Source organism: Spinacia oleracea, chromosome 2 (genome assembly GCF_020520425.1).
Source record: "Spinacia oleracea cultivar Varoflay chromosome 2, BTI_SOV_V1, whole genome shotgun sequence".
Taxonomy (NCBI): Eukaryota; Viridiplantae; Streptophyta; class Magnoliopsida; order Caryophyllales; family Amaranthaceae; genus Spinacia; species Spinacia oleracea.
This window is the reverse complement of record NC_079488.1, coordinates 111329885-111351524: the sequence shown is the minus strand read 5'-3', so window position 1 is coordinate 111351524 and position 21640 is coordinate 111329885. Positions and strand designations below refer to the sequence as shown.

General features: G+C 36.0%; 4 protein-coding genes across 5 annotated transcripts; 1 reads left to right on the top strand and 3 right to left on the bottom strand.

The window, feature by feature from the left end:
• Nucleotides 1-304: 304 nt before the first annotated feature.
• Nucleotides 305-1109, top strand: LOC110777445 (uncharacterized). The gene has a single exon (XM_021982079.2). It carries the CDS (start codon nucleotides 439-441, stop codon nucleotides 877-879), a length of 441 nt encoding a protein of 146 aa, XP_021837771.2. The 5' UTR covers nucleotides 305-438; the 3' UTR covers nucleotides 880-1109.
• A 623-nt stretch (nucleotides 1110-1732) lies between these two features.
• Nucleotides 1733-10873, bottom strand: LOC110777523 (probable mitochondrial adenine nucleotide transporter BTL3). Its single transcript, XM_021982158.2, has 4 exons — nucleotides 10322-10873; nucleotides 8636-8939; nucleotides 7618-8085; nucleotides 1733-2301 (listed from the first exon to the last, which is right to left on the bottom strand). The coding sequence occupies exons 1-4, from the start codon at nucleotides 10729-10731 to the stop codon at nucleotides 2233-2235; spliced, it is 1251 nt and encodes a 416-aa protein (XP_021837850.1). The 5' UTR covers nucleotides 10732-10873; the 3' UTR covers nucleotides 1733-2232.
• Nucleotides 10874-12161: 1288 nt separating this feature from the next.
• LOC110777616 (pentatricopeptide repeat-containing protein At2g32630-like) lies at nucleotides 12162-15169 on the bottom strand. Of its 2 annotated transcripts, XR_002530548.2 has the most exons (3): nucleotides 12877-15169; nucleotides 12544-12770; nucleotides 12162-12420 (listed from the first exon to the last, which is right to left on the bottom strand). XR_002530548.2 is itself a non-coding variant. In XM_021982231.2 (2 exons), the coding sequence occupies exon 1, from the start codon at nucleotides 14712-14714 to the stop codon at nucleotides 12888-12890; it is 1827 nt and encodes a 608-aa protein (XP_021837923.2). In that variant the 5' UTR covers nucleotides 14715-15169; the 3' UTR covers nucleotides 12162-12770; nucleotides 12877-12887. The 2 variants fall into 2 exon arrangements, 1 of the variants encoding a protein (XP_021837923.2); XM_021982231.2 differs by having other exon boundaries at nucleotides 12162-12770.
• Nucleotides 15170-16785: 1616 nt separating this feature from the next.
• Nucleotides 16786-18594, bottom strand: LOC110777716 (uncharacterized). The gene is made up of 2 exons (XM_056837844.1): nucleotides 18134-18594; nucleotides 16786-17101 (listed from the first exon to the last, which is right to left on the bottom strand). The coding sequence occupies exons 1-2, from the start codon at nucleotides 18491-18493 to the stop codon at nucleotides 16940-16942; spliced, it is 522 nt and encodes a 173-aa protein (XP_056693822.1). The 5' UTR covers nucleotides 18494-18594; the 3' UTR covers nucleotides 16786-16939.
• Nucleotides 18595-21640: the final 3046 nt, after the last annotated feature.

Sequence of the window (21640 nt, the reverse complement as noted above, 5' to 3'; positions counted from 1 at the left end):
CTCGTCTGAACCAGATAAGCACATGGGTTGTTCAAGCCACAAAATTTCCCACAGCACGATGTAGCGTTCATGTACATCATTTTGAAATTGGACACGAGCCTAGCACGAGCTTAACGAGCCTCATAAAAAAGAGGGGTAATTTTCTCCCATGAAGGGGCTAACCTCATTTTTATGGAAGAAGTCTTTTATCAATAAAAAAACCAAAGAAGAAGGGGAAATTGTGGGGTCTATTTTTTTTTTCCCTTTCCCTTTGTTTTTTTAGCCAAACAAACCCCCTTCAATTTTTCTTCCCACTTTAGAATAATGGGCACAAAAGATAAGCTACAAGTTGAATAATACCCAATAGTTGATGATAAGGGATTAAGGGACCAAACCAGTGTCCACATCCTTACAACTTTCCTCAGATTTTCTAACAGAGAAAAAAAACCATCAAAAACAATGGCAGCTAAACTTCTCTTAAACCACTACCATCTAAAACCCACAACTTCTATACCATCATCATCACTCTCAAAACATCAACCACATCATGGAACTCTAAGCTTCAATCTACATCAAAATAAGAGGCGATTTCCAGTAATGACAGTTTCTGCAGCAATTCAGCCACTTGATATGACAGAGGAGAACATCGAGAAAGTTCTGGGTGATGCTAAGATCGAGTTGGCTCAGTTGTTTGACAAGGAAGTGGGTATAACAGGACAAGTTGAACTTGCAGAGCTTGATGGACCATTTGTTAAGATTAGATTAAGAGGGAAGTTTTGGCATAAGAGAAGTACAGTTGTTGCTAGGCTTGAAAATTACTTGAAACAGAGGATTCCTGAGATTTTGGAGGTTGATATTGAAGATGAGAAGATGTTGGATGATAGTCCTGCCAATTTCTGATGTAGTAGTAATTCAGCTTTTTACAGAATGTTTGTTTGTGCAGTGTACATTATCCATGGTTTTCTGGTTCTTTTGTCTAGGTTTTTCGATTAAAAGTTTAGGCGACTATGTGATAGTTGCCATTACAATTGCTACTGTAAGAACAGATTGATTAAAGGGTAGTTTTTGGAATAAAAGATCCTATTATCAGTTTGAAATGATATAGAGTACTGTATTAATTTTCATCTGAATTTCATCAGTGTATCGTTCTTTCTTCTGAAATGTTAGCATGTCTTGGGTCAACCAATACCAAATACTGAAATACCTTATCTGAACAGAAACAGGCGCCACATTTTCCCGGTCTGAGTAAGGCCGTAACTATGTAACGTACAGTTGGAAATCGTAAAGATAGACGTGGGCTAGGCCGGGCTTCGAACCGAGCCCACGGGCCTGAGCACCAAGCCCATTCTGCATCGTGCCGAGACAAAAGGTTCAAAACAGGCTCGGCTCATGCCCATGGGATTTTGTGTCGGGTCGGGTCGTCGTGCCTAAGTTTACTAAATTTATGTTTTGTCGTGTCGTGCTTTTTCCAAAAAGCGCGCCTCAGGCACAGCCAACGACTTCGTACTCAGGCCGGGCCAGGCTTTTTCGTGTCGGGTTGGGCTCGGGCCGGGCCACAGCCATCTTTAGAAATTTGTGCATCGGCGGTCAGACAAACCAGAGGAAAAAAAATGACACCATAATCAAACATTTTAAAATAGTACTCTGTATCTGACTTAACCCGGACAGAGGGAGTACATTGATTAGAGTTTTCCTGCATTACAATTTACAAACATCACAACACAAACACAAATTGCTGATAGCTCTGCTAAAATGGAGAAGGAAAGGCTCAATTCTTGATTATGCTTTTAGCTGTCACAAATTTAGTGTTTTACAAAAGACAGCAAAGTTTTCCACTAAGCTAAAAAGAATAGTAATATGACCAATATGTCTATAACAGCATTAGAGCAACATGTTCTTTTTACCCACATACAGGTCAAGAATGAAGTAAAAATCCCTTTCTTCCTATCCAAATCGAGGTTCTGAACCTAAAAAATTCATCTACAAGCAGTTCAGGTATCTTGCTCAACTCAGCACTTCACCGACCTCTCCAGTCAACAGTAGCTATGGCCATATTTGATAAGAAAGGAGCACCAGTTTCAAAATAGTATGGCATAACCCTAAATAATTCCCTGAAAGATGACTGAACACTATTTGTAGAGAAAATTTTCCTAGAAGCTGTCAAAATGGAGTGGCTTTACCAATCTCTATACATGACATGCTCGCTCATGGCTCCAGCACCAACAGACTTCAAATGCAGCTTCATCTACCTTTTCATTCAGCTTTGAGAACTATCTTCATGAACTCATATACAAAGTAACTTATTGCCGCTGATGGGAGTACCTGAAAATGTTTGAGGCATAACACCAAAAAGTGTGTTAGGCATACCTCATACAGGTTGTTTCTAGGAGATATCAACATTTATTTAAATGCCTCTAAAGAGACTCCTTCTCAAGCCAAGGTAAGTGGGGTTGGGCAGCAGAGGATGTTCCCATTAGAGCAGATTATAGTCGATCCTTGATTTCAAAATAAGTAGTGTAACAAGTCATTTTGATTCATTCCATAATAAGGGTGCGTTTACCTGATTTTCACTTATTTTTCCTGAACTTATCTGAACTTATTAGAACTTATTTTAGTTATAAACTATACTTGGTCAACCCTTATTTTCCTGAACTTATCTGAACTTATTTTTCCTGAAAAAAGTGTTAATAAGGTGAGCAGAACAGAGCCTAAACCGAAGCTAGAAGAGTTAACCTTTTGCTTCCACCAGAAATGGACAAATGTTCTGTACTCAATAACCTTTTAGGTAATAAACACCACCTTTTTTTCAAATATAAGACCTTGGTAGCATGATAATTTAGGCGACAGACTTGACAAAAGCATCTTCTATCAAACCAGAAGAAAAACTGTACTCAGAAAGTACATACATTGATATTCAGATAATGCAGTTATCAGCATAACTACTCATAAGACTTGTATTAATCAATATGGAGGATGAGGATTCATGATATCCACACTGCATAACGTTCTTGTTCCCACCCAAATACCCATCTGCTCAGAATGTGCAAAGATTAGAAGCACAGAAGAAACTCGCCACCCTTTACCACCTTGGGCTAGTCGGTTCAATGGAAGCAAGCTGGGATAGAAAGGGACAAAGGGATATAACTTTCTTGTGTGGCTAAGTGGCACCAGGCTCCAGCCTTTAAATAGAGGAGTCGTATGGCAAAATACCAGAGAATAAGTCAGAGAACAGAGCATAGCTAATACTTCCTCCGTTCCGCAATAGATGCATCGTTTCTCTTTTCGACACTATTCATTAACTAACTTTGGCAATTCTTCTTTCACATTATGTAAAACAAACATACTCAAGTGAGATCTTGTTAAATTCGTATCAATGTGAGGATTCCAAATATAATTTTTTTGTAATTTTTACTTACACGCAATTAGAGATATTAATGTTCAAAGAAACATGTTGGGATACGTGAAAAAAGAAATGATGCATCTATTGCGAAACGGAGGTAGTAGCTAGTACACGATAAGCAGTTCTCCCATGATTGCTCATTTGGATTATTTTGTTCATAGAACTTTATTTTAAAACCTACTGTTTTCTATCATGATGCTGGTATTTCATTTGTTGGTTTAAGACAATAGAGATAGGAGACTAGGAGCGTGGTTTTAAACTCTAGGATTATACTTGGACTAACGACCCTAAGATACTGAAAGCTTGGACCCTGATTTTAAGTTTCAAAATGAAGCTCTGGGAGTCATTCCACTGCAAGTTGGCAGTGGGCCAGTGCCATTGGTCACCCGCACAGCAGCGAAAGGTTTCTTTTCCCAATCAAGATGTTGATAGAAACTGATGATACAAAGCCATTACTAAGTGTCAGTTATATTGGAACAGATTACAAAGCTAATCAAGATTGAAGATCCTAGTCGTAGGCTTCTTTATCAGAAACTGAAATTCAATTGGGAACACACTTTTTCAAGGACTGGAAGCGAATTACTGTGAATGTGAAGAATGGGCTTAAGTTCCTGCTAGGGTTTTTCAAGAACATAAACCTAGAATTATGATAACGTGAATGACAAAACAAGTGCAGCCTGCAGATCCCACCCGCCCTTAAGACTCTAAGAATTCACACCGTCTTACATCCCAGATGTTGTGTTTTCTCAAGTGGCAACTCCAGTAATGAATGGTTCTGATACTTTTAGCTGGAACATTGGTGCCAGGAAGAGTAGTAGACAAGGGAGATAGGTAAATCCGGCTTCAACCTGCTCACGACATTCCAGATGGGGTCCCTCGACGAGACGACTCTCACTAGTAGTAGGGTTCAAAATCAGAAAGCGCATCATCTTATTATTACCCTAATACAATAATGGTAGAACAGTAGAGCAAGAATTGTCCAGAACCATAAGATTAGGAGAAGGATTGATATTTGCGGTCTAGGCTGCGGCTCAAGATTTTGGTTTACTGCCACATATAACTTCAATTGTGTGAAAAAGAGTATGTAGAAAAAAAAAATCATGAGCATTGAACACTTTGGACTTTGAATAAGAGGAAATGGAGAGAAAGGGACGGATGGGAAGGGAAACGGAGTGGAACAAGTTCCCATGTTTGGATAAGGGGTTGAGGGAAGAAAGGAAGGTAGAGGGAGGGATCCAAACAAAGTGGCGAGATTTGGAGGGGAAATGGACCTCCACCTTTGCCCTTTCTTTCTCCTCTCCTTCATCTTCTTTCCCTCCTCTTCTACCTTGCTACCCAAACAAAGTGCAAATGAAGCACTCTTAGTGAGTGCCAAAGTAGGGACTTCAATTATGTGCTTCATATTGAAAATGGATTGACGGGGCTACAATTATTTGATGATGGATTGAAAGAGCTTAATAGTACAAGATGGGAATGGCCTAGCAAGCATAAACAAGGGACTCCTATCTATAGCAAGATTGACAGGATCTAAAGAATACGGAAAGGATGCAAGAGTTCGGAGATGTTAAAGCTAATCTCCTAAACCCAACAATCCCGATATCAAGGTATAACAGCCACCTTTCCACACTATTGATGTCAAAGGTTGGTGCCAAATTGTGTCAGGAAAGACAATCGCTTCACTTCGGAAGACTGAAGTTATGGGTGTGGGGGGGCTGTGGGAGGAAATCCTTAGCTAGTGAGGAGGGCATCCTGATACACAAATCCAGGAGTAGCTTAAGTTGAGTTATTCCAACTAAAATTTCATTTTTGCTTCAACTAAATGAAAGCAGGCTAGGAACTGTATCCCAGTACAATATGTACCAAACTCACTATCCATGCGATACTCAAGCAAAAATTAATTCTTATTGCGAGAAGTTGCAGGGATCTGCAGCCCATGAACTTCCTGACAGTAATATTCCGTTGATGAGAAAAGCCAAGAATTTGAGGTAAGATTCGAATAAGATGCTGCATAATCCACTCCATAGACAGAAGCAGAGGATACGAGGGCCTACTGTAAATCACAGACGAGAAGTCTCCAGGTAAAAAAAGTTTTAAAAGAATCTGTATGATTGTTTTTGAGTTCTGTCATTGAGATAGTGTGCAAAGTGTGACCAAGTAAATTATAACCTTGACCCAGATTTCTAATATTGCTACTCTTTCCACAATTAGGAAACACGCCTTCAGACCAATTCCTTGCTGCAGTATTTTATATTTTTATATGAACTCAATAGACAAATTTGGCTTGTAGAGTGTGTTAGGTCATTGATTCCCTCAAAGATAGGTGTCATATTTTATTGCTAGGAAGTTTATCAGTAATGATGTATTTTTTACATAGATCAAATATTTAAGTAGGAAAAATGCGTCACCAGAGAACTCCATGTGGACCTCAATAAAGCCTAAACCAAAGATTCATTAGCTCTGGTTGCTTGTGAGAAAGTGTTTTAGAAATTTAGCCAAAGCCAGAGACTGGTCTCACGGGTCTCAGTGTCATCACCTATAGAGTATTACAGTTGTGATAAAGCTACAAATTCTGTATGCCCTTTGATTTAAACAGGGTAAACTATGGGTTACCTGCACTCATAACTATATAAGAGTCGGAATTTGGGCAAATGGGGGTCTTGCCTACTCTTGCATGGTGTAAACAGTATATGTAATAATTCAAATGCAGAGAAGTGAAGACAGGAGGCTGGCAAAACATGGCTAACAGAAAATATTGAACAAAAAAGCTATACCAGCCTCAAGGGCTACCATGAGAAAGTGGAATGGAGATAACTTATTAGAATAAACTATGTTCATTATTTATTGTCAGAAACACAGGAAGAGTTTTACTAAAAACTTCTGTTATTTTATAATAAAGGGATTGAGTGTTAATCCTTTGTGTGTCTTTTGCGAAAAACAGAATAAAAATGTTTAATGTTCACTTTTTTAATGTGAATTTCCTGATCAAATGAGGTGCAGCACTTTGAGTCTTTGAGAAGATCATCAAAGATCAAACTCAGTCCTTAGTGTGAGTTTTTGTTCTTATATAAAACAAAAAAGGGGTTGAGTGTTAATCCTTTGTATATTTTGTGAAAAACAGAATATAAGTGCTCAGCATTCACTTTTTTAATTTAAAATTTCTGATCATATGAGGTGCAACACTTTGAGAAGATCAAAGTCAGTCGACTCAGTCCTTAGAGTGAGATTTTGTTATTTTATAATAAAAGTGATTGTGTGTTAATCTATTTCTATATTTTGAGAAAACAGATTAAAACCGCTTAGTATTCACTTTTTTAATTGGAATTTTTTGATCAAATGAGGAGCAGAACTTTGAGAAGATCAAAGTAAACCCTTAGTTTGCGTTTTTACAAACGAAAATGAAACTTCATCAAATGTTATTCCACATAAATTTCCAACACATTCTTGTGCGGCTTTTCAGGAGTGAAGGATTAAACTAAAACAAAAAGGTTGCGACCTAGGTCAAGGAATAACAGGGGTTTGTCAAGTTTTGCAAAGTCATAAAACTAAAGGGCTGACTATACAGAGATTTCTTGGCTGAAGCTATCTACGAAATATAGAAGGAAAGAAATGAGAGTTTCAACACCAGAAAGTCGTCCTGTAATTGAAATTGCAACTTCAAGCTGAAAACTGTTTTGTGACACTATTCAATTGATTAGTGTTTGTTGTTTTCTATGGTTGATTGGTTGTTCATATGATACTCACTCCGTAGTCTATGCAATCCTTCCTATGGGTATGCAACTATGGCGTCAAACACAATGTAGCTTAGGACCACGGGAATTCTGTAAAACTCGGGTTCTTACTGCTTATATGCATTTAGATAAATTAAATATGACTTATTAATTACCAAAAAAATCAGCCTTTCACAAGCATTTCCCTTCTTCTAATACTTTCAAGGTAAGCTGCTCAACAAAGGGGTTTTTTCTTGGAGCCCCCTCCACCACCCACCCAAAAAAAAAAAGTTCTGCCTTCCCCTTTCATGGGGATGGGTACTAACACTAATAAATTCCCATCAAAGCCCTTTTTATCATCTGATATGATTCCAGAAAGGAAGTGTAAATACTACCAAGTTCCATGATTCCCATTATGACTTCATACTTCATAGCTCCCGAAATTAAATATGTAATACCTCTTTCCAATATCTAGCTTCAGATGTTTATAACAGAATACTATCAGTTAGCAGTCGGGAAGAACATATTTACCTGAAGTACGCTGGGAAGCAGTCCAGCATATAGAGCCGGAATCCCTCCTTGCTCGACTATTTTAATAAAAGTTGCTGGAGTACTCAATCTTGCTCCATGAACTTGCATTTGAAGCTGTCTCCTAACCACTTCAAATGGATAGGTAGCAGTTTCGGCACAAGCACCAGAAATTGCCCCATATAGTAACGTTCTTAGAGGTCCCAGTTCCAGTTGACCAAAGGCTGTTATATCCTTCCCTTGAAGCTTCGTTTTCTGTATCCTTTCCTTTCCTTCAGGGGAATTCAGATAAGCTGTTTTAAGTATATCATACACCCCATAGAAAACTGCACTTGAAGGTGCAATACTAAGAATGGAGGGAAGCAAGCCTTTGTAAAGGGAAAAGAATCCTTCTGTGTGGATCATATAGCGGAAAGCACCAACAACACCACCCAAACTTTCCCCACCACGTGCAACTATTCTGGTTCGAATCTGGTGAATAAAAACCAGTTGAGAGTTAGAATTTAGAAGGCAGTACCTTGTCAAGAGCTTTGCAAAAATAAACACAAAGAACAACTGAAAAGGTAAATCCAACAGAGTACTTATGAGCCACTCTAAATTGAATTTGAACCTTCAGATGCAGTTTAAAACTTTACCTCGCACAAATCAATTAATTATAAGTTTATATAACCATTCAGTGTTACTATTTCACTAATACCACCACGACCTAGTACAATGGAGTACTTTGGGACTAATTTAACAAAAATAGGTAGTGAATTGCAATCCCATACCCATTCTGTGTGACAAAGCATACGCAAATAAGGTTACATTGTAACTTATAAGACACCCCAGTTATGCTAAGATAAAAAGTAAGGAGCTCAAATGCAGTTTCATACTTTCATCAACTAATATTTCTCTCTTGCAAACATACTAGCCAAAAAATTTCAACTCCACCTCCTTGCTAGAGTAACAATCTTAATGCATCTTATCTACTTCATAAGCTAACTCTAAAATGGTAAGGCAGTTCCAGTTTGTTACATACTGTGTCTAAAGGCAAACAGAGAACAGAAGCAGTGATTCCAGCAGCAGCTCCAGCAATGAACCTTTCCAAATTTGCCGTTCCGTCCATGAGATGTAATTTGTGTAGTTGCTTTCTATAAGTATCATAAGCACAAAAATTGATTGCCTTAAATGGAGCTGTGCGTAGAATATTAAGCAAGTTCCCCTTCCAAAAGCCCCTCACGCCCTGAGTAACAGCAATTGTCCTGACGAGGTCCGAGATGTTTTTCTGCTCACCACGAACTATATATTCTAGCTTCAGTCTCTCGAGTGGGGCAACGACAGTTCTGAAACAGTGAAATCACTCATAAACTGATGAAGTCGAGAAACTGTAGACCCAAAGAAAAAGGCACAGGTTAAGAGTTAAAATCTGAACCATTTCCATTTGTATTAGCAAAGGGAAGTGAATCAGAATACTCAGAAAGGATCTAACACAGCTGATAGTCTCAAGCTGTCAAGTGTCAACAGCACATCAGATCATAGGACCACTAGACTAGCACCTGGCGTCTTATGGACCATTAGAGCATCTCCGATGGTGGTAGCTACTAGCTTGCATTTTATAAAAATTTCAAGCTAAAGACCATCGGAATGAAAAATGACAAAAAATTAGCTCTCAAAAGTTGCCAAATAATTAATTGACAAGTGGGACCAATTTAAATAGCAACCTAGTTGCTAGTCATTTAAGTATAAATTAGCTAGAAAATAAAATAGCTTGAAATCTTATGTGCATAACAAGCTAATTGTCAAATTAGCTTGCCATTGGAGTTGCTCTTAGATGAACTTTTTTAGGTAGCTAGGATTGAAGAAGACAAGACCTTAACAAGCTAATACAGACACACATATAAAAGTGCAAGGAGAAGGTGACTCGTGCAACCATAACATTGTAGTAAAAGGTAAATGAAATAATAAAACCAAATAAAAATCTGCAACAAAAACCACATAATAAGGATCACACAATTAGCATGTATCATTAATGGACCTCCTTCAATTAATAATGCACACAACACTACCCTCATGTATCATGCGACCAGCACAAAAGGGGGGTTGGTGTCACAAAAAGACAACGAAAAGCCTAGTAGTTTATGCAACATTCATTATTCACTCAAATGAATCGCAAGAAACACGAAAATCTTTCCCATGGTTTACTGAAAAGGAGTAAGATCTCACCAAATAAACAACCTGGAATGAAAACAAAGAATACATACTGTAGTTCTCCTATTAGCCATACATACAGGACGCAACAACAGCAGGCTATGGACACTAGAACTAGCATTGGCCTGCTCTACATAACCCGGGCAACCCGGCATAACTAACGATAAAGCATAACCATAGCAAGTCCATAGATATGGTAATTACAGCCATTTCCCACACCATTTGCAATCATGCAACATACCCATGTCAGTGATTTCACTACATAACGATTCAAGAAACGTAACACTATCCTCAATTCGAGGCTTATTCATAAAGTACATGGGTTTTACACTTTCCAGGCGATGTCATACATAAAAATCAAAATTCTAAAAAATTGTTCATATCAAATTCACAATTAATTGGATTAATTGAAACCCAAATTGGAAAAATGAACCTGTACAAACCTTCAATTATTAACACGGAAGATCAAATAATATAGAAATTAAAAAACAATTGCAACAAAAGGTAGGGAGGGCACCTGGCGACCATGGCGGCAACAGCGCCAGACCAGAAATGTTTACTAGAGTTCACGGCGGCAGCACCGCGTCCTGAAGGCACAACTTTCTCTTTGTCCAACAACACGTTCTTAATCCCCAAATCCCCTTCTTCTTCTCCTCCATTAACACTTGAAGTGATAGTAGTAGTAGTAATAGCAGTACAATCCTTCAAACTAATCGATGAAAAACCACCCTTGAATGATACCGATACCGAAGAAACTGCTCGCTTCGATTTAATCGAAACGGCGGAATTTCGAGAAGGTGAATTTGAAATGCAATTGAGGAAGGAAGGTGGGATAATGGGGTCGAGAAAGAGGCCGCCGGCGAAGATATACGGCGGGTATGGCGGGGTTGCGGTGTACTGTAGGGCCAAGGTGTCGGAGGTGGGCATTGAGTGAGATTTGTGGAGGTGGAGATTGATGAAGGTTGTTTGGGGATTTTTCGCAGATTTTGAAAGTGAGGTTGAATCAAAAACCAGGGAAAATCTGCAAATGGCGTTTTGCTCACTCGGTCACTCACTTTTGTTTCGGATTTAGATTTCCCAAATTGAGTTTTAACTCGTGTAACACGTCAGCAGGAAGTCGGTAGGATCGTAAATGGGCTGGGCCAATTCACCAAATTCGTAAAAAAACAGTAACCCAAAATTGAGCTTCGACAACAACTAGCCCAACTTTTTCTATAATTTATTTGATCAACACTCTCTCTTTAAGCTTTACAATTTGATGCTCTAGAAAGGTATATTCCCTCCGTCCTTTAATACTCGCACTGGCAAATTTATAGGTGGATTAGTAGGTAAATATGAGAAATAGTATAATATTGCTAAAAAAAATACATTTGATCTTCCAGGTGCAAGTATTAAGGGACGACCTAAAAAAAAAAGCGGTGCAAGTATTGAAAGACGGATGAAGTATCTCCAGACTTGATTGTATATAGTGTTATTATTGATGGTTCTCTAAAGAATGAGAAATTAGAAGAAGGCCATCGCCTTTTTACTAAGGCTTTAAAGAAGGGTATCAAGTTGGATGTTGTTGTGTTTGGCTCAATTACGGATTCATATGTTAGAGTAGGAAATATAGGCAAAGTATTGAAGTTGTTATAGATGCAAAGAAATATAATATAACGTAAATGAAGAAAGCGGAGATTTAACGTGGTTCACTAATAATGTGTTAGCTACATCCAGAGGCAGAGGGGAGGAAAGTTTATTGGTCTTGAGGAGTACAAATTACATAATACAACTAGGTTATGACCTAGAGAGTTTTTATAGTACTCTCTAAAGAGATGCGGAAAAGCCCAAAAATATGACCAAAACAGATAACCCTGGTCCATAATAACAGATATCATAAGGGGAGTTGCAGTAAGGGGCTTGACCGATTCAAGACATTATTCTAACAGAAGTATATAGAAGAATGTTTAGGGAAGGAATCTCACCTAGCACAGTTATTAATGGCATTCATATGGTACAAGAAGATGTTGGAATGTGGACATGTTACAGATCCTTGTTGTATATGATGTACTTAATAATGGGCTTAGCAAACAAGGTTATATGAATGAAGTTTTTCAGCTTTATTTTCAAGCCTTAATGAAGGGTATACAGCCTAATGTATATATATTCAACTCCTTACTAGATGGCTATTGTAGATTGAATCAGATAAAAGGATATGATGAAGGTAAATAGTTTAAGATCAATGATGAACATAGTTCCTGATTCTGTAACTCAAACTTTGCTTCTGAAATCACTGGTTGTTCAGAAGAGAAGCAACAAGGCACTGATTCTCTTCTTCCAAAGATGTTATCACATAGTATTGCACACTGATTCATGGGTTTTGTGAGCAGAAAAACTTAAAAGGCTTTCTTATATCTTTTTCAGCACATGCAACAAATTACACTGAATCTGAATCCTGATATTGCCATTTACAATGTTATTCTCAGAAGTCTCTTCAATGGTTTCCAGGTTGAAGATGAAACAAATACCTTCAGGAAACTTCTTTCTCACGGGCCAGAACCCGACATTGTGACATACTCCGTATAACACAATTGCCTTTCACGTATTAGCTCATGGTTGTCTGTGTATTAGCTGCCCCTGTATATTTTCCCATTTCAATCGCCTTTCACATAACGGATCCTTGGCAAGAAATTGATGAACATGCAGTAGACTAAAATTGGTGACATCAGACCAAAACTATATTCAGGAGGAAGTACTAACCCTCATGAAAGTGTGAAGTTTTTTCTTAAAAAATGCAAGCCAAGTCCACAACTTCTTCATATTCCTTCATCTGCCTCTGCCTTTTCTTGGACAACCTCGTAGCAATATCAATTGCCAAACTCACGATTTCTCCACTAACTTCTCAACACTTGCAAGACTTTGGCCGAATATACAGGATGAGATGCCATTCGATTGAGTAATATCAAGCCTCTCGAATGAGTAAAGTTCTGTATTTCATTCCCAAAGAAGATAAATAAATCATAAAAATTTGAACAATGTGCACAAGATAAAGTAGGAAGGACTTTAAGAGAGGCAAGCAAGACATATACTTACTCTGTTCTTATTTACATGACGCAATTAGCTGAATGAAGGCTTTCCACAAGTGAAGTATATACTGTGGTGTCTGGAGTAAGGCCTGCGTGTATCATTTGATCATACAATTTGAAAGCTTCATCGGATTTTCCTACCTTTGACAGGCCTGCAATCAATGCTGTATAAGTAACTACATTTGGAACTAAACCCCTACTACTTGACATCTCTTTAAACAATGTCATCGCGTAATCTATGTTTCCATTTATAGATTCACCATGTATTATTGACGTGTATGAGTAGACATCAGGCGTCACTCCCTTTTCCTCCATCTCATTCTTGAGTTCATGAGCCTCCTTCATCCTACCTTTCTTACAGTATCCATCAATCAAAGCATTGTATGTCACAACATTAGGCCCTTCCCCTTTCCCTTTCCTCTCCATCTCTTTAAGCAGTCTATTGGCTTCCGCAAATTCACCTTCTTTACAATGTATGTCGATCAAAGTTGTATAATTGACAGTATTCATTGACAATCCATTGTCTAACATTGAGTACAAGAATGACTTTGCTTCCTCATTTCGATTCAACTTATGCAATCCACTTGCCATAATGTTATACATGTATACATCAGGCACCAATCCTTTCTTTTCCGTGGTATTCTTCAGCCTCAATGCCTCATCAATTCTTCCTTTTCTGCAATAACCATCTAACAAAGTGTTAAAAATCACATGGTTTATCTCAACCCCTTTTCTCTGCATCTCATTCACAAGCATTTCTGCAGCCTCCAATTGCCCAGTCTTGCATAATCCATGTATCATAGCTCCGTAAGTGTGAATATTCGGTGGAAGGCCTTTCTCTGTCATTTCATCGAAAAGATGGCAAGCCTTCTTCATGTCCTGTTTCCTGCAACACAAATTGATCATCACGGTGTACAAATGCATATCTGCCTCAACACCCCGCTCACACATTTCCTGGTACTTTTTCTCTGCTTCTTCGATCTTCCCATTACTTGCATATCCATCGATTATGAGTGTATATGTGGCTACGTTAGGCTCCACATTTGTCTTCTCCATTAGCCTAATTACTTCATCAACTTCCTCAAAGTCCTTTTTCTTTATGTAAAAAACTATCAGTGAGTTGTAAGGATATGAATTCTGTTCAACCCCTCTCCTACACATTTCACCGATCAACTCTTTAGCCTTCTCAATCTCCCCACTCTTACACAGACAATCAATCACAAGCGACATCGAATACACTGTTACTTTCACACCCGAAACAACCATCTTAGTGAAAAACCTGATCAAGGACTCAAATTCCCTATTTTTCTTCAGAGAAACCAATAAAACCATACAACTTCTCTCCTCAACCTGAAACCCTCTCTCAGTCATATTATCAAACACTTTAAAGGCATCATCAAACTGCTTATTATCCGCACAAACCCTCAATAAAAGATCATAAAATTTCGCCCTATAATCACTTTTACTACCACATTCTTCCACAACAGACACTATATCCAAAACTGGGCATCTAAGATTTCCATCAACAGACACAGAATTCAACAAATTTTTCGCAACAGCGAATTTTTGAGCTTCCAACAATCTAAAAATGAGGGTAACATAAGCCCGAAGATCAGGTGTTCGCGAATATGGGGATGGTAAACTTCTCAATAAATCGAAGTATCGTAAGCAAGAATTGACAGGAACGTGTGAGTCTGAGAGAACAATTTGAGTTACGTGTGAATTGACATTACCAAAAACAGGTGATTTCTGGAGGTTTACAAAGTTTGAGGAGATTAGAAATTGGGAAATACCCTTAGCAATTTCATGATTTCTGAACACATTAGATAACTTATGCTGGGACATTTTTTCAGTTTAATGGCTCAACCAAACACCCGAGCAGTGAACCCTAATAATTAATAGACTTTTAAGAACAATTATAGATTTATATATACTGGATTACTGGGTAATCAACAATCTTCACTAAAAGAAAAGAAACCTGCTGTATAATACGGTTTATCACGGTTGAAGACACGGCTACTGAAGCCCACTTGCCGTAACGTAGAACTCGTCGGAAAAAAACCCTCAACCTGCCGGTCAGTTGGGGCGCCACCCAGGAATGGCCGCTGCCGGAAATCCCAACCGCCGTATCGCCTCCATTGTCGCCCTTAATTGAATGAGGAGTGATAAAGGTGCACAACCGATCGAAGAGAGTTGTAGAGGTTGCAGGGATGATTGATGAAGCAGAGGTTGAAGAAGGAACTGTGAGGGAGGGAGAACCGGAGAAGTGGAAAATACCACATTGGTGTCATATGAGTTAAGCAATGATACTAATTAGTTAAGTATTACAATCAATTAGTTCAACAACGGACCTAATTATTTAATCACTAGAACGAATTAGTTAAGCAACAAAATCAATTAGTTAAGCAATTAAAGTGGTCTTTTTGGTAAGGCGGTCTTACACAAAAGTTGACCCTTTTTTTCGGATGGGTCTATAGAATATTGCACTTAATATTGTAAAATATGGATAAAATTAATTGGATATTTAAATTTTATTCCATAATATTATTGTATATTGGATGTGTGCAAAAACTTTTACTTTTGAAGTAGGGGAGTACAAAAAATCCGATCTGAAAATTGGATGATCAATTTTGAATAAAAAGTTTTACGGTATTGGATATTTCGCATAGGATATCCTGGGAATAAATCGAATTTAATTCATTTATGCACATACTCCCCCCTTCCGTAAAAGATTATCTCATTGCATTTTTTGTGTCAAACTTTAAAAACTTTGACCATAAATTCTCATTAGTCTATAAGAAATAATTTAGTCAAGTGGGATCTAGTTAGATTCGTTTCAATGTATATTTTTTTGAATTTTTTTGGTTAATTTAATTTTTCTTTAACAAGATGTGATCATTTAGAGTCTATTCAATTTTTTTATTTTTGGGAAATTCTCATTAGTACACTCTTATTATTGGCTTTTACCAATAGTACACTTGCTTTTAATTATATTGCCAATGATACACTTAAACTATTAAATTTCTTATTGTCTTGAACCTTTTTCCACTAAATAATTTAACCGTAGTTAATTACTGGGATTAAACAGAAAAAAATAAAAAAAATAAAACATAACATTGATGAGATTAACGCATAAACCTAAAAAGTAAAAACCTCATCTTCCTCTCTTCTCCCCCTGCCATCCAAAAACCTAATTAAAACTACACAGTCTACAATATTTGGAATTCTAAAACTTTAACAACAAAATCATCGAGAAATTATTCAATTTCACCTCAATTGTTGATACCAGTTGCTATTAGACATGCACAAAGTCTGAATCGGAGCACTGCATTTCAGTTTGCTGGAAGGGTGAAGGAGATGACAGGTCGTGCTTGAAGTGTGATGTTATTATTGCTTTGGTATCTCACTGTTCATACTCGAGCTTTTTAACTTGAAGATTTAAGTTATTGCTTTGGTACATTTAATTAAGATTGTCTTCTGAGATGAGTATACACTATTATTGTATGTAATTAGGTAATATGATTTTGGTGCTCAAAGTGTAAAAAATATACTTCGTTGCTTCACGGTATAATTTTTATTTGTAATTCTAATAATTAACTATGGTTAAACTATTTAATGGAGAAAGGCAAGATAATAAGGAATTTAACAGTTTAAGTGTATCATTGGCAATATAATTAAAAGCGAGTGTACCAATGGTCAAAGTCAATAATAAGAGTGTACTAATGAAAATTTTCCTTTATTTTTTTTTCAAAGCGATATCATACTTCCTTTGTCCTCTTCTACTCATTAACATTTTGACTCCTTATGATAGATTTGAGTATGCTAATCAAGGAGTATTTTTATGATTTTTTTCGATACTTATCTCCTTTTGTATAACTTATACTACAATATATTAAAAAAAAGATAGGAAAACATGTAAAAGAAAAACACACTTTATTTATAGATTTCTACCGAATGACAAACGTAAACATCTTCATCGGCAAACATCACATAACTTAAAATTATGTGGAAAAGCAAGATACATAATGTCATAGAGTAGTACGTAGTAGTAATGATCTTAATTAAGCAAATCAATTACGGAATATTGCTCTTGCATTAAGTCCATTAATCTCAGCTGAGGTTGTGCCTCCAAGAGCTGGGTCAGTATACTCGCTTTTGTTTCCAGACATACCCAATTTAACCTCAATAACGTTCCAGTCGACTGGACCTATTGGTCCAGCTTCAGCATAAGCCTTCAAAAAAAAATTATGAAACAAATAAATGAGAATGCTCATCAGTCATCACAAGCTAATAATGGTCGACTAATATGAAACGAATAAAAATAGTACTCCTTCCGTTCCTAAATACGTGTCCAGTTCCCATTTATGTGTTCACTTTCCATTTTTGGACATACACCTTTCCCACTTTTCTATACACTTTTTCTACTTTTCTATACACTTTTCTCACTTTTCTATACATCATTATTATTTTTTCTTACACATTCTACACTTTTCACACTTTTCAATCACCACCTCCACTTTTATTTATACTTTATCAATAAACAATTATTTACTTTTTCCTTTCCCAAAAAAAAAAACATTCCCAATCATTATCTATTACACACCATTCAATTTTATTAATTACCGTGTACATGTCCAAAGTGGACACGTATTTAGGAACGGAGGGAGTACTTCTTATATATATTTAGTAAAGTAAGAAACATAATATACTAGATTAGGTCTAGTGCACAAACTGATATTCTAAAATTATCTGATTTTATATAAAATATTTTTTACTGGGAATTTTTTCTCTTTAAAGTTATTGCATAATTAAGAAATATTGAAAATACTTATTTAATCATCTACGTAGTACTGTGCAATTTTCTATCTACTCTTATTAGATACGTAATATTTTATATGCTTAATACGCTTTGTCAATATTCGATATAATAATATACTAATTAATTTGGCCAAATATTGAGTAAATATATTGTTCCATTATATTATTCCGACTTGACTACAATATTAAAAATAAGTTTATCAAATTATTATTATTATATGCCGTCTATAATTTCCATAATCTACATAAACAATTATAAAAAGATATGATTGAAAATTTTAAAAGTAAATAAAGTAGATTTTAGGATAAACGTTTATGGCGGAAAATTTTACACCAGCTAGGAAGTAACATGTGTCTTTCTAATGTCTATTTTAGTATAAAGTAAAGTACTCGTAATAGATAGGATATGTTACCTACTCGGCTACTTAGTCTATAAATTTACATACCTGGCCGGTAGCGGTATCAAAAGCCGCAACCCACTTACGGGCAGTAGTGTCATCACCATCAGCATAGACGATCCCCCATTTGACACCTTGAGGAAGAGTGCCTTGCTGGCTAGGAACAGCATAATAACCCTGATGAAGAGCAGGGAAGTTTGTAAGTGCACGACCAGACCAAAAGTGCCTATCAATTGTATGCAATCGTGCACTTTTGCTGAAGTTTGCGGTAGTTGTACGCAACACCACTTGACCTGAGGCTGAAGACCTTAGTTGGATGCTGTCGCCATTCTCGTTGGCCGAATTGCTCTCCAACTCCAATATCAACTTCTCATTACCAACTGCCGCTTGGATTTCAATCTCAGACATGTTAATTTCCTCAAATAAAATTCTTAAAAATATATGTGGCTTTTGGTTGAGCTTAACACTTATTTTGAATGAGTATGAAGAGCTTAATACTTGTCTATTTATAGATAGGAAACGATACCCTTTGTTTTGTTTAAATTATAATGTATAGATGGGATATATGCCTATACAACTTGTTAATGTTCCTTTTTTCCTTTTTGGGGTATTGATAAGGATAAACATACGTTCCCCATCACCAAAGGATGCGAGAATAATATATATTTGAAGCAATAATATGGATTTGATTCCATTTTATTTTTCTAATATGTGAGAATTTTAGGGTTTTTTCGGTGTCAGAAACAAAAACAGCAATGGATTTTCCATTCCTTACTCGGAAAGATATGTGGCCATGAAAGGGGGATTAAGTGGATCAGAATTGATCGGGTGGTAGAGTCGTGGAAACACTTGTTTTTCCATATTTCGGACCTTAGCTCTGTCAGTTTTTGGTTTTTTGATTTTGTAAGTCATATAATATATATTGAATAATGAACTGAAAAATAATCTTACTTGCAGTAATCACGTTGATTTTGAAAACGGGCAACAAAAAACTGGAAGCTACTTTTTGTTGTTTTCACATTTTGGATTTTAATTTTGTAAAAAACAGAAAACTGAAAACAAAAAACGATACCAAACGGGCCCTTAATTAATGGATTAGAGTAGACAATAGGACTTATGCGCAATCGTTGTATAATAAATTTATCGTACACACTACAAAAATTTATATCTTTTATAACAACCTAACAACGACGGGTAAAAATCTCGTCGCAAAAGGGCTTTTGCGACTGGATAACAACCCAACAAAGATGGGAATAACTGTCGCAAATGTCTTTTACGACGGGTTAACGACGAGATTTTCCATTAACGACGGCCCCCTTTTATGACGGGTTCGCAACGAAAAATCCCGTCGTTAATCAACCATTATTGACCTTTAGCGACGGCCGTCATTAATAACTAGCGACGAGTCATTAATAACCATTATTGACCTTTAGCGACGCGGGATTTTCCGTCATTAATATATAGGACCATTTCTTGTAGTGACATTTGGATAAATTTTAACTGGTTTTGTAACTTTTTACATGCTTTATTAACATTTTATATCGTGAAATAATTTTTGATGGATAAATATTTTAAATGGTTACATGGTTAACTCGATCTACATATTATGAGCGGTTTTTAAGGGATACATTTAAAAAAAAAAAAAAAAACTTAAATTATATCCAAGTAACTTTTAAGTGTTTTGGCATAACGATACATCCGCCCTATAATATTTTTTGTACACCGGACACTACAAGAATTTGTATCTTTAACGACAACCTAATTACGACGGGATAAAAATCTCGTCGCAAAAGCCTTTTGCGACGGGGCTAACAACCAAACGGAGACGGAAATAACCGTCGCAAATGTATTTTACGACGGGTTAACGACGGGATTTTCCATTAATGACGACCCCCTTTTATGACGGGTTCGCGACAGGAAATCCCGTCATTAATCAACGTTTATTGGCCTTTAACGACGGGATAATGGTACAATTTTTTATAGTGGAATATAATTAAAAGTTTATATATTGTGCAGTAGACAGTACTCTTATTCTCAAACGTAAAGATATAGCACATGAGATTCCTTATTGTTAAATACAATTTTTTTAAGCGAGAATCATAAGATCTATATTACTATATATAGTGGGAATATGTTTCTTATCTCTTACCTAATTTTGTTTTTTACCTAATATCTTTCTTGAGCATAAACACCATTTCATTTTTTTATTTTTTTAATATAATTAACATCTTTCCATATTATTGCAAATTTGCAATGCATGTATTGCACCCTTTCTTGTAAAAGATGCTAACTTATCTACTATTGAGCGCAAAAACTACTTGAAATCATCAACTGTTACTCCTTCCGATCCTTAGAGCATCGTTACTCAAAAACAAAACTAAGTTGTCCATGACTCATTCTCTAACTTTATCATTATTCACATCATCTCCGTGAACAACTTCTAGATTGTTCTTTAATTATGAACTTAAGGAGAATTTTTCAATTACCACCTACTCTCTCTGTTCCATAATGTTCTTCATGTTTACTATTTATATGGTTAATTAAAGTTTAAATTTTTTGACCGTAATTAATAGTATGATTCAGAGTATAAATGTTAACTTGTGGGATATCATTGGATTCGTTTCAATATATTTTTTCTAAATATCATTTTTTTTATAATTTTTATTAATACGAAATTAAAACCATAACGGTCAAAGTAGTGCATTGGAGACCGCGCATAATGGAAAACTGAGGAACATTATGGAACGGAGGGAGTAGGTCTTTAAGGACTTTGTGAATTACTAGCTAACTTGTTAAAGCTGTCAATTAATGCCTAGGTGTTTAGTGATTGTTGCCAATTGCAACCTTATTCCAATTAGTCCAATAATTACTTTATAAATAACACTTAATCATATTTTAATTATTTTGATTAATTAATAAAAATTAAAATCAACAAAAAAAACAAAAATTAAATCCCAAAATTACACAAAATTAAAAATATCCAAAAAATCGATATTTGTTTTTTGAACTTTTTTCTCAGGGATAGATGCTTTGGATCTTTAAAATAAAAATTAGAATTTCGGGAAAAAAAAAAATCAAAACGATAAATCCCGAAAAAAATATTCCCAAAAAAAAAATCCCAAATACTTTCGAGAATTTCAGAAACTTTTTTTGTGGAGCTAAGTTTAATCCTTTTGGGGGTTTTTTTGGGTATTTTTCGGATTTCCTGATTTAATTAGTTTTGGAACTTTTAAATTTTTATTAATTAATTAAAATAATTAAAGTATAATTAACGATTGATTATGATATGATTTGTGACTAACTGGCCAAAATATTGGCTAAAATAGCAATTGACCACGAAAACTAAACACTTAATTAGGTAGTACTGACTACTACGTAATTGATATAACAAGTTAGGTAGTAATTTAGTTCGCAAAGTCACTAAATACCTAGGTAATAATTGACAAATTTTTCCTTAACTTAAACATTAAAGTTTATTCATATTTTTCTTGTCTTTTTTCTATTTCATATAAAATAGTAGTTGTCACGCATAATGGGTTTATATTTGTAGAGGTT

What these genes read in the sequence shown, in the direction of transcription:
- LOC110777445 (XM_021982079.2), top strand. Translation starts at nt 439, where the DNA reads ATGGCAGCTAAACTTCTCTTAAACCACTACCATCTAAAACCCACAACT.
- LOC110777523 (XM_021982158.2), bottom strand. Translation starts at nt 10,731, where the DNA reads ATGCCCACCTCCGACACCTTGGCCCTACAGTACACCGCAACCCCGCCA. An exon ending in GTTGCCGCCATGGTCGCCAG is followed by an intron (nt 8,940 to 10,321) that starts GTGCCCTCCCTA and finishes TCACTGTTTCAG; the next exon opens with AACTGTCGTTGCCCCACTCG. An exon ending in TGCTTCCCAGCGTACTTCAG is followed by an intron (nt 2,302 to 7,617) that starts GTAAATATGTTC and finishes AAACATTTTCAG; the next exon opens with GTACTCCCATCAGCGGCAAT.
- LOC110777616 (XM_021982231.2), bottom strand. Translation starts at nt 14,714, where the DNA reads ATGTCCCAGCATAAGTTATCTAATGTGTTCAGAAATCATGAAATTGCT.
- LOC110777716 (XM_056837844.1), bottom strand. Translation starts at nt 18,493, where the DNA reads ATGTCTGAGATTGAAATCCAAGCGGCAGTTGGTAATGAGAAGTTGATA. An exon ending in TTGATACCGCTACCGGCCAG is followed by an intron (nt 17,102 to 18,133) that starts GTATGTAAATTT and finishes TTTTTTTTGAAG; the next exon opens with GCTTATGCTGAAGCTGGACC.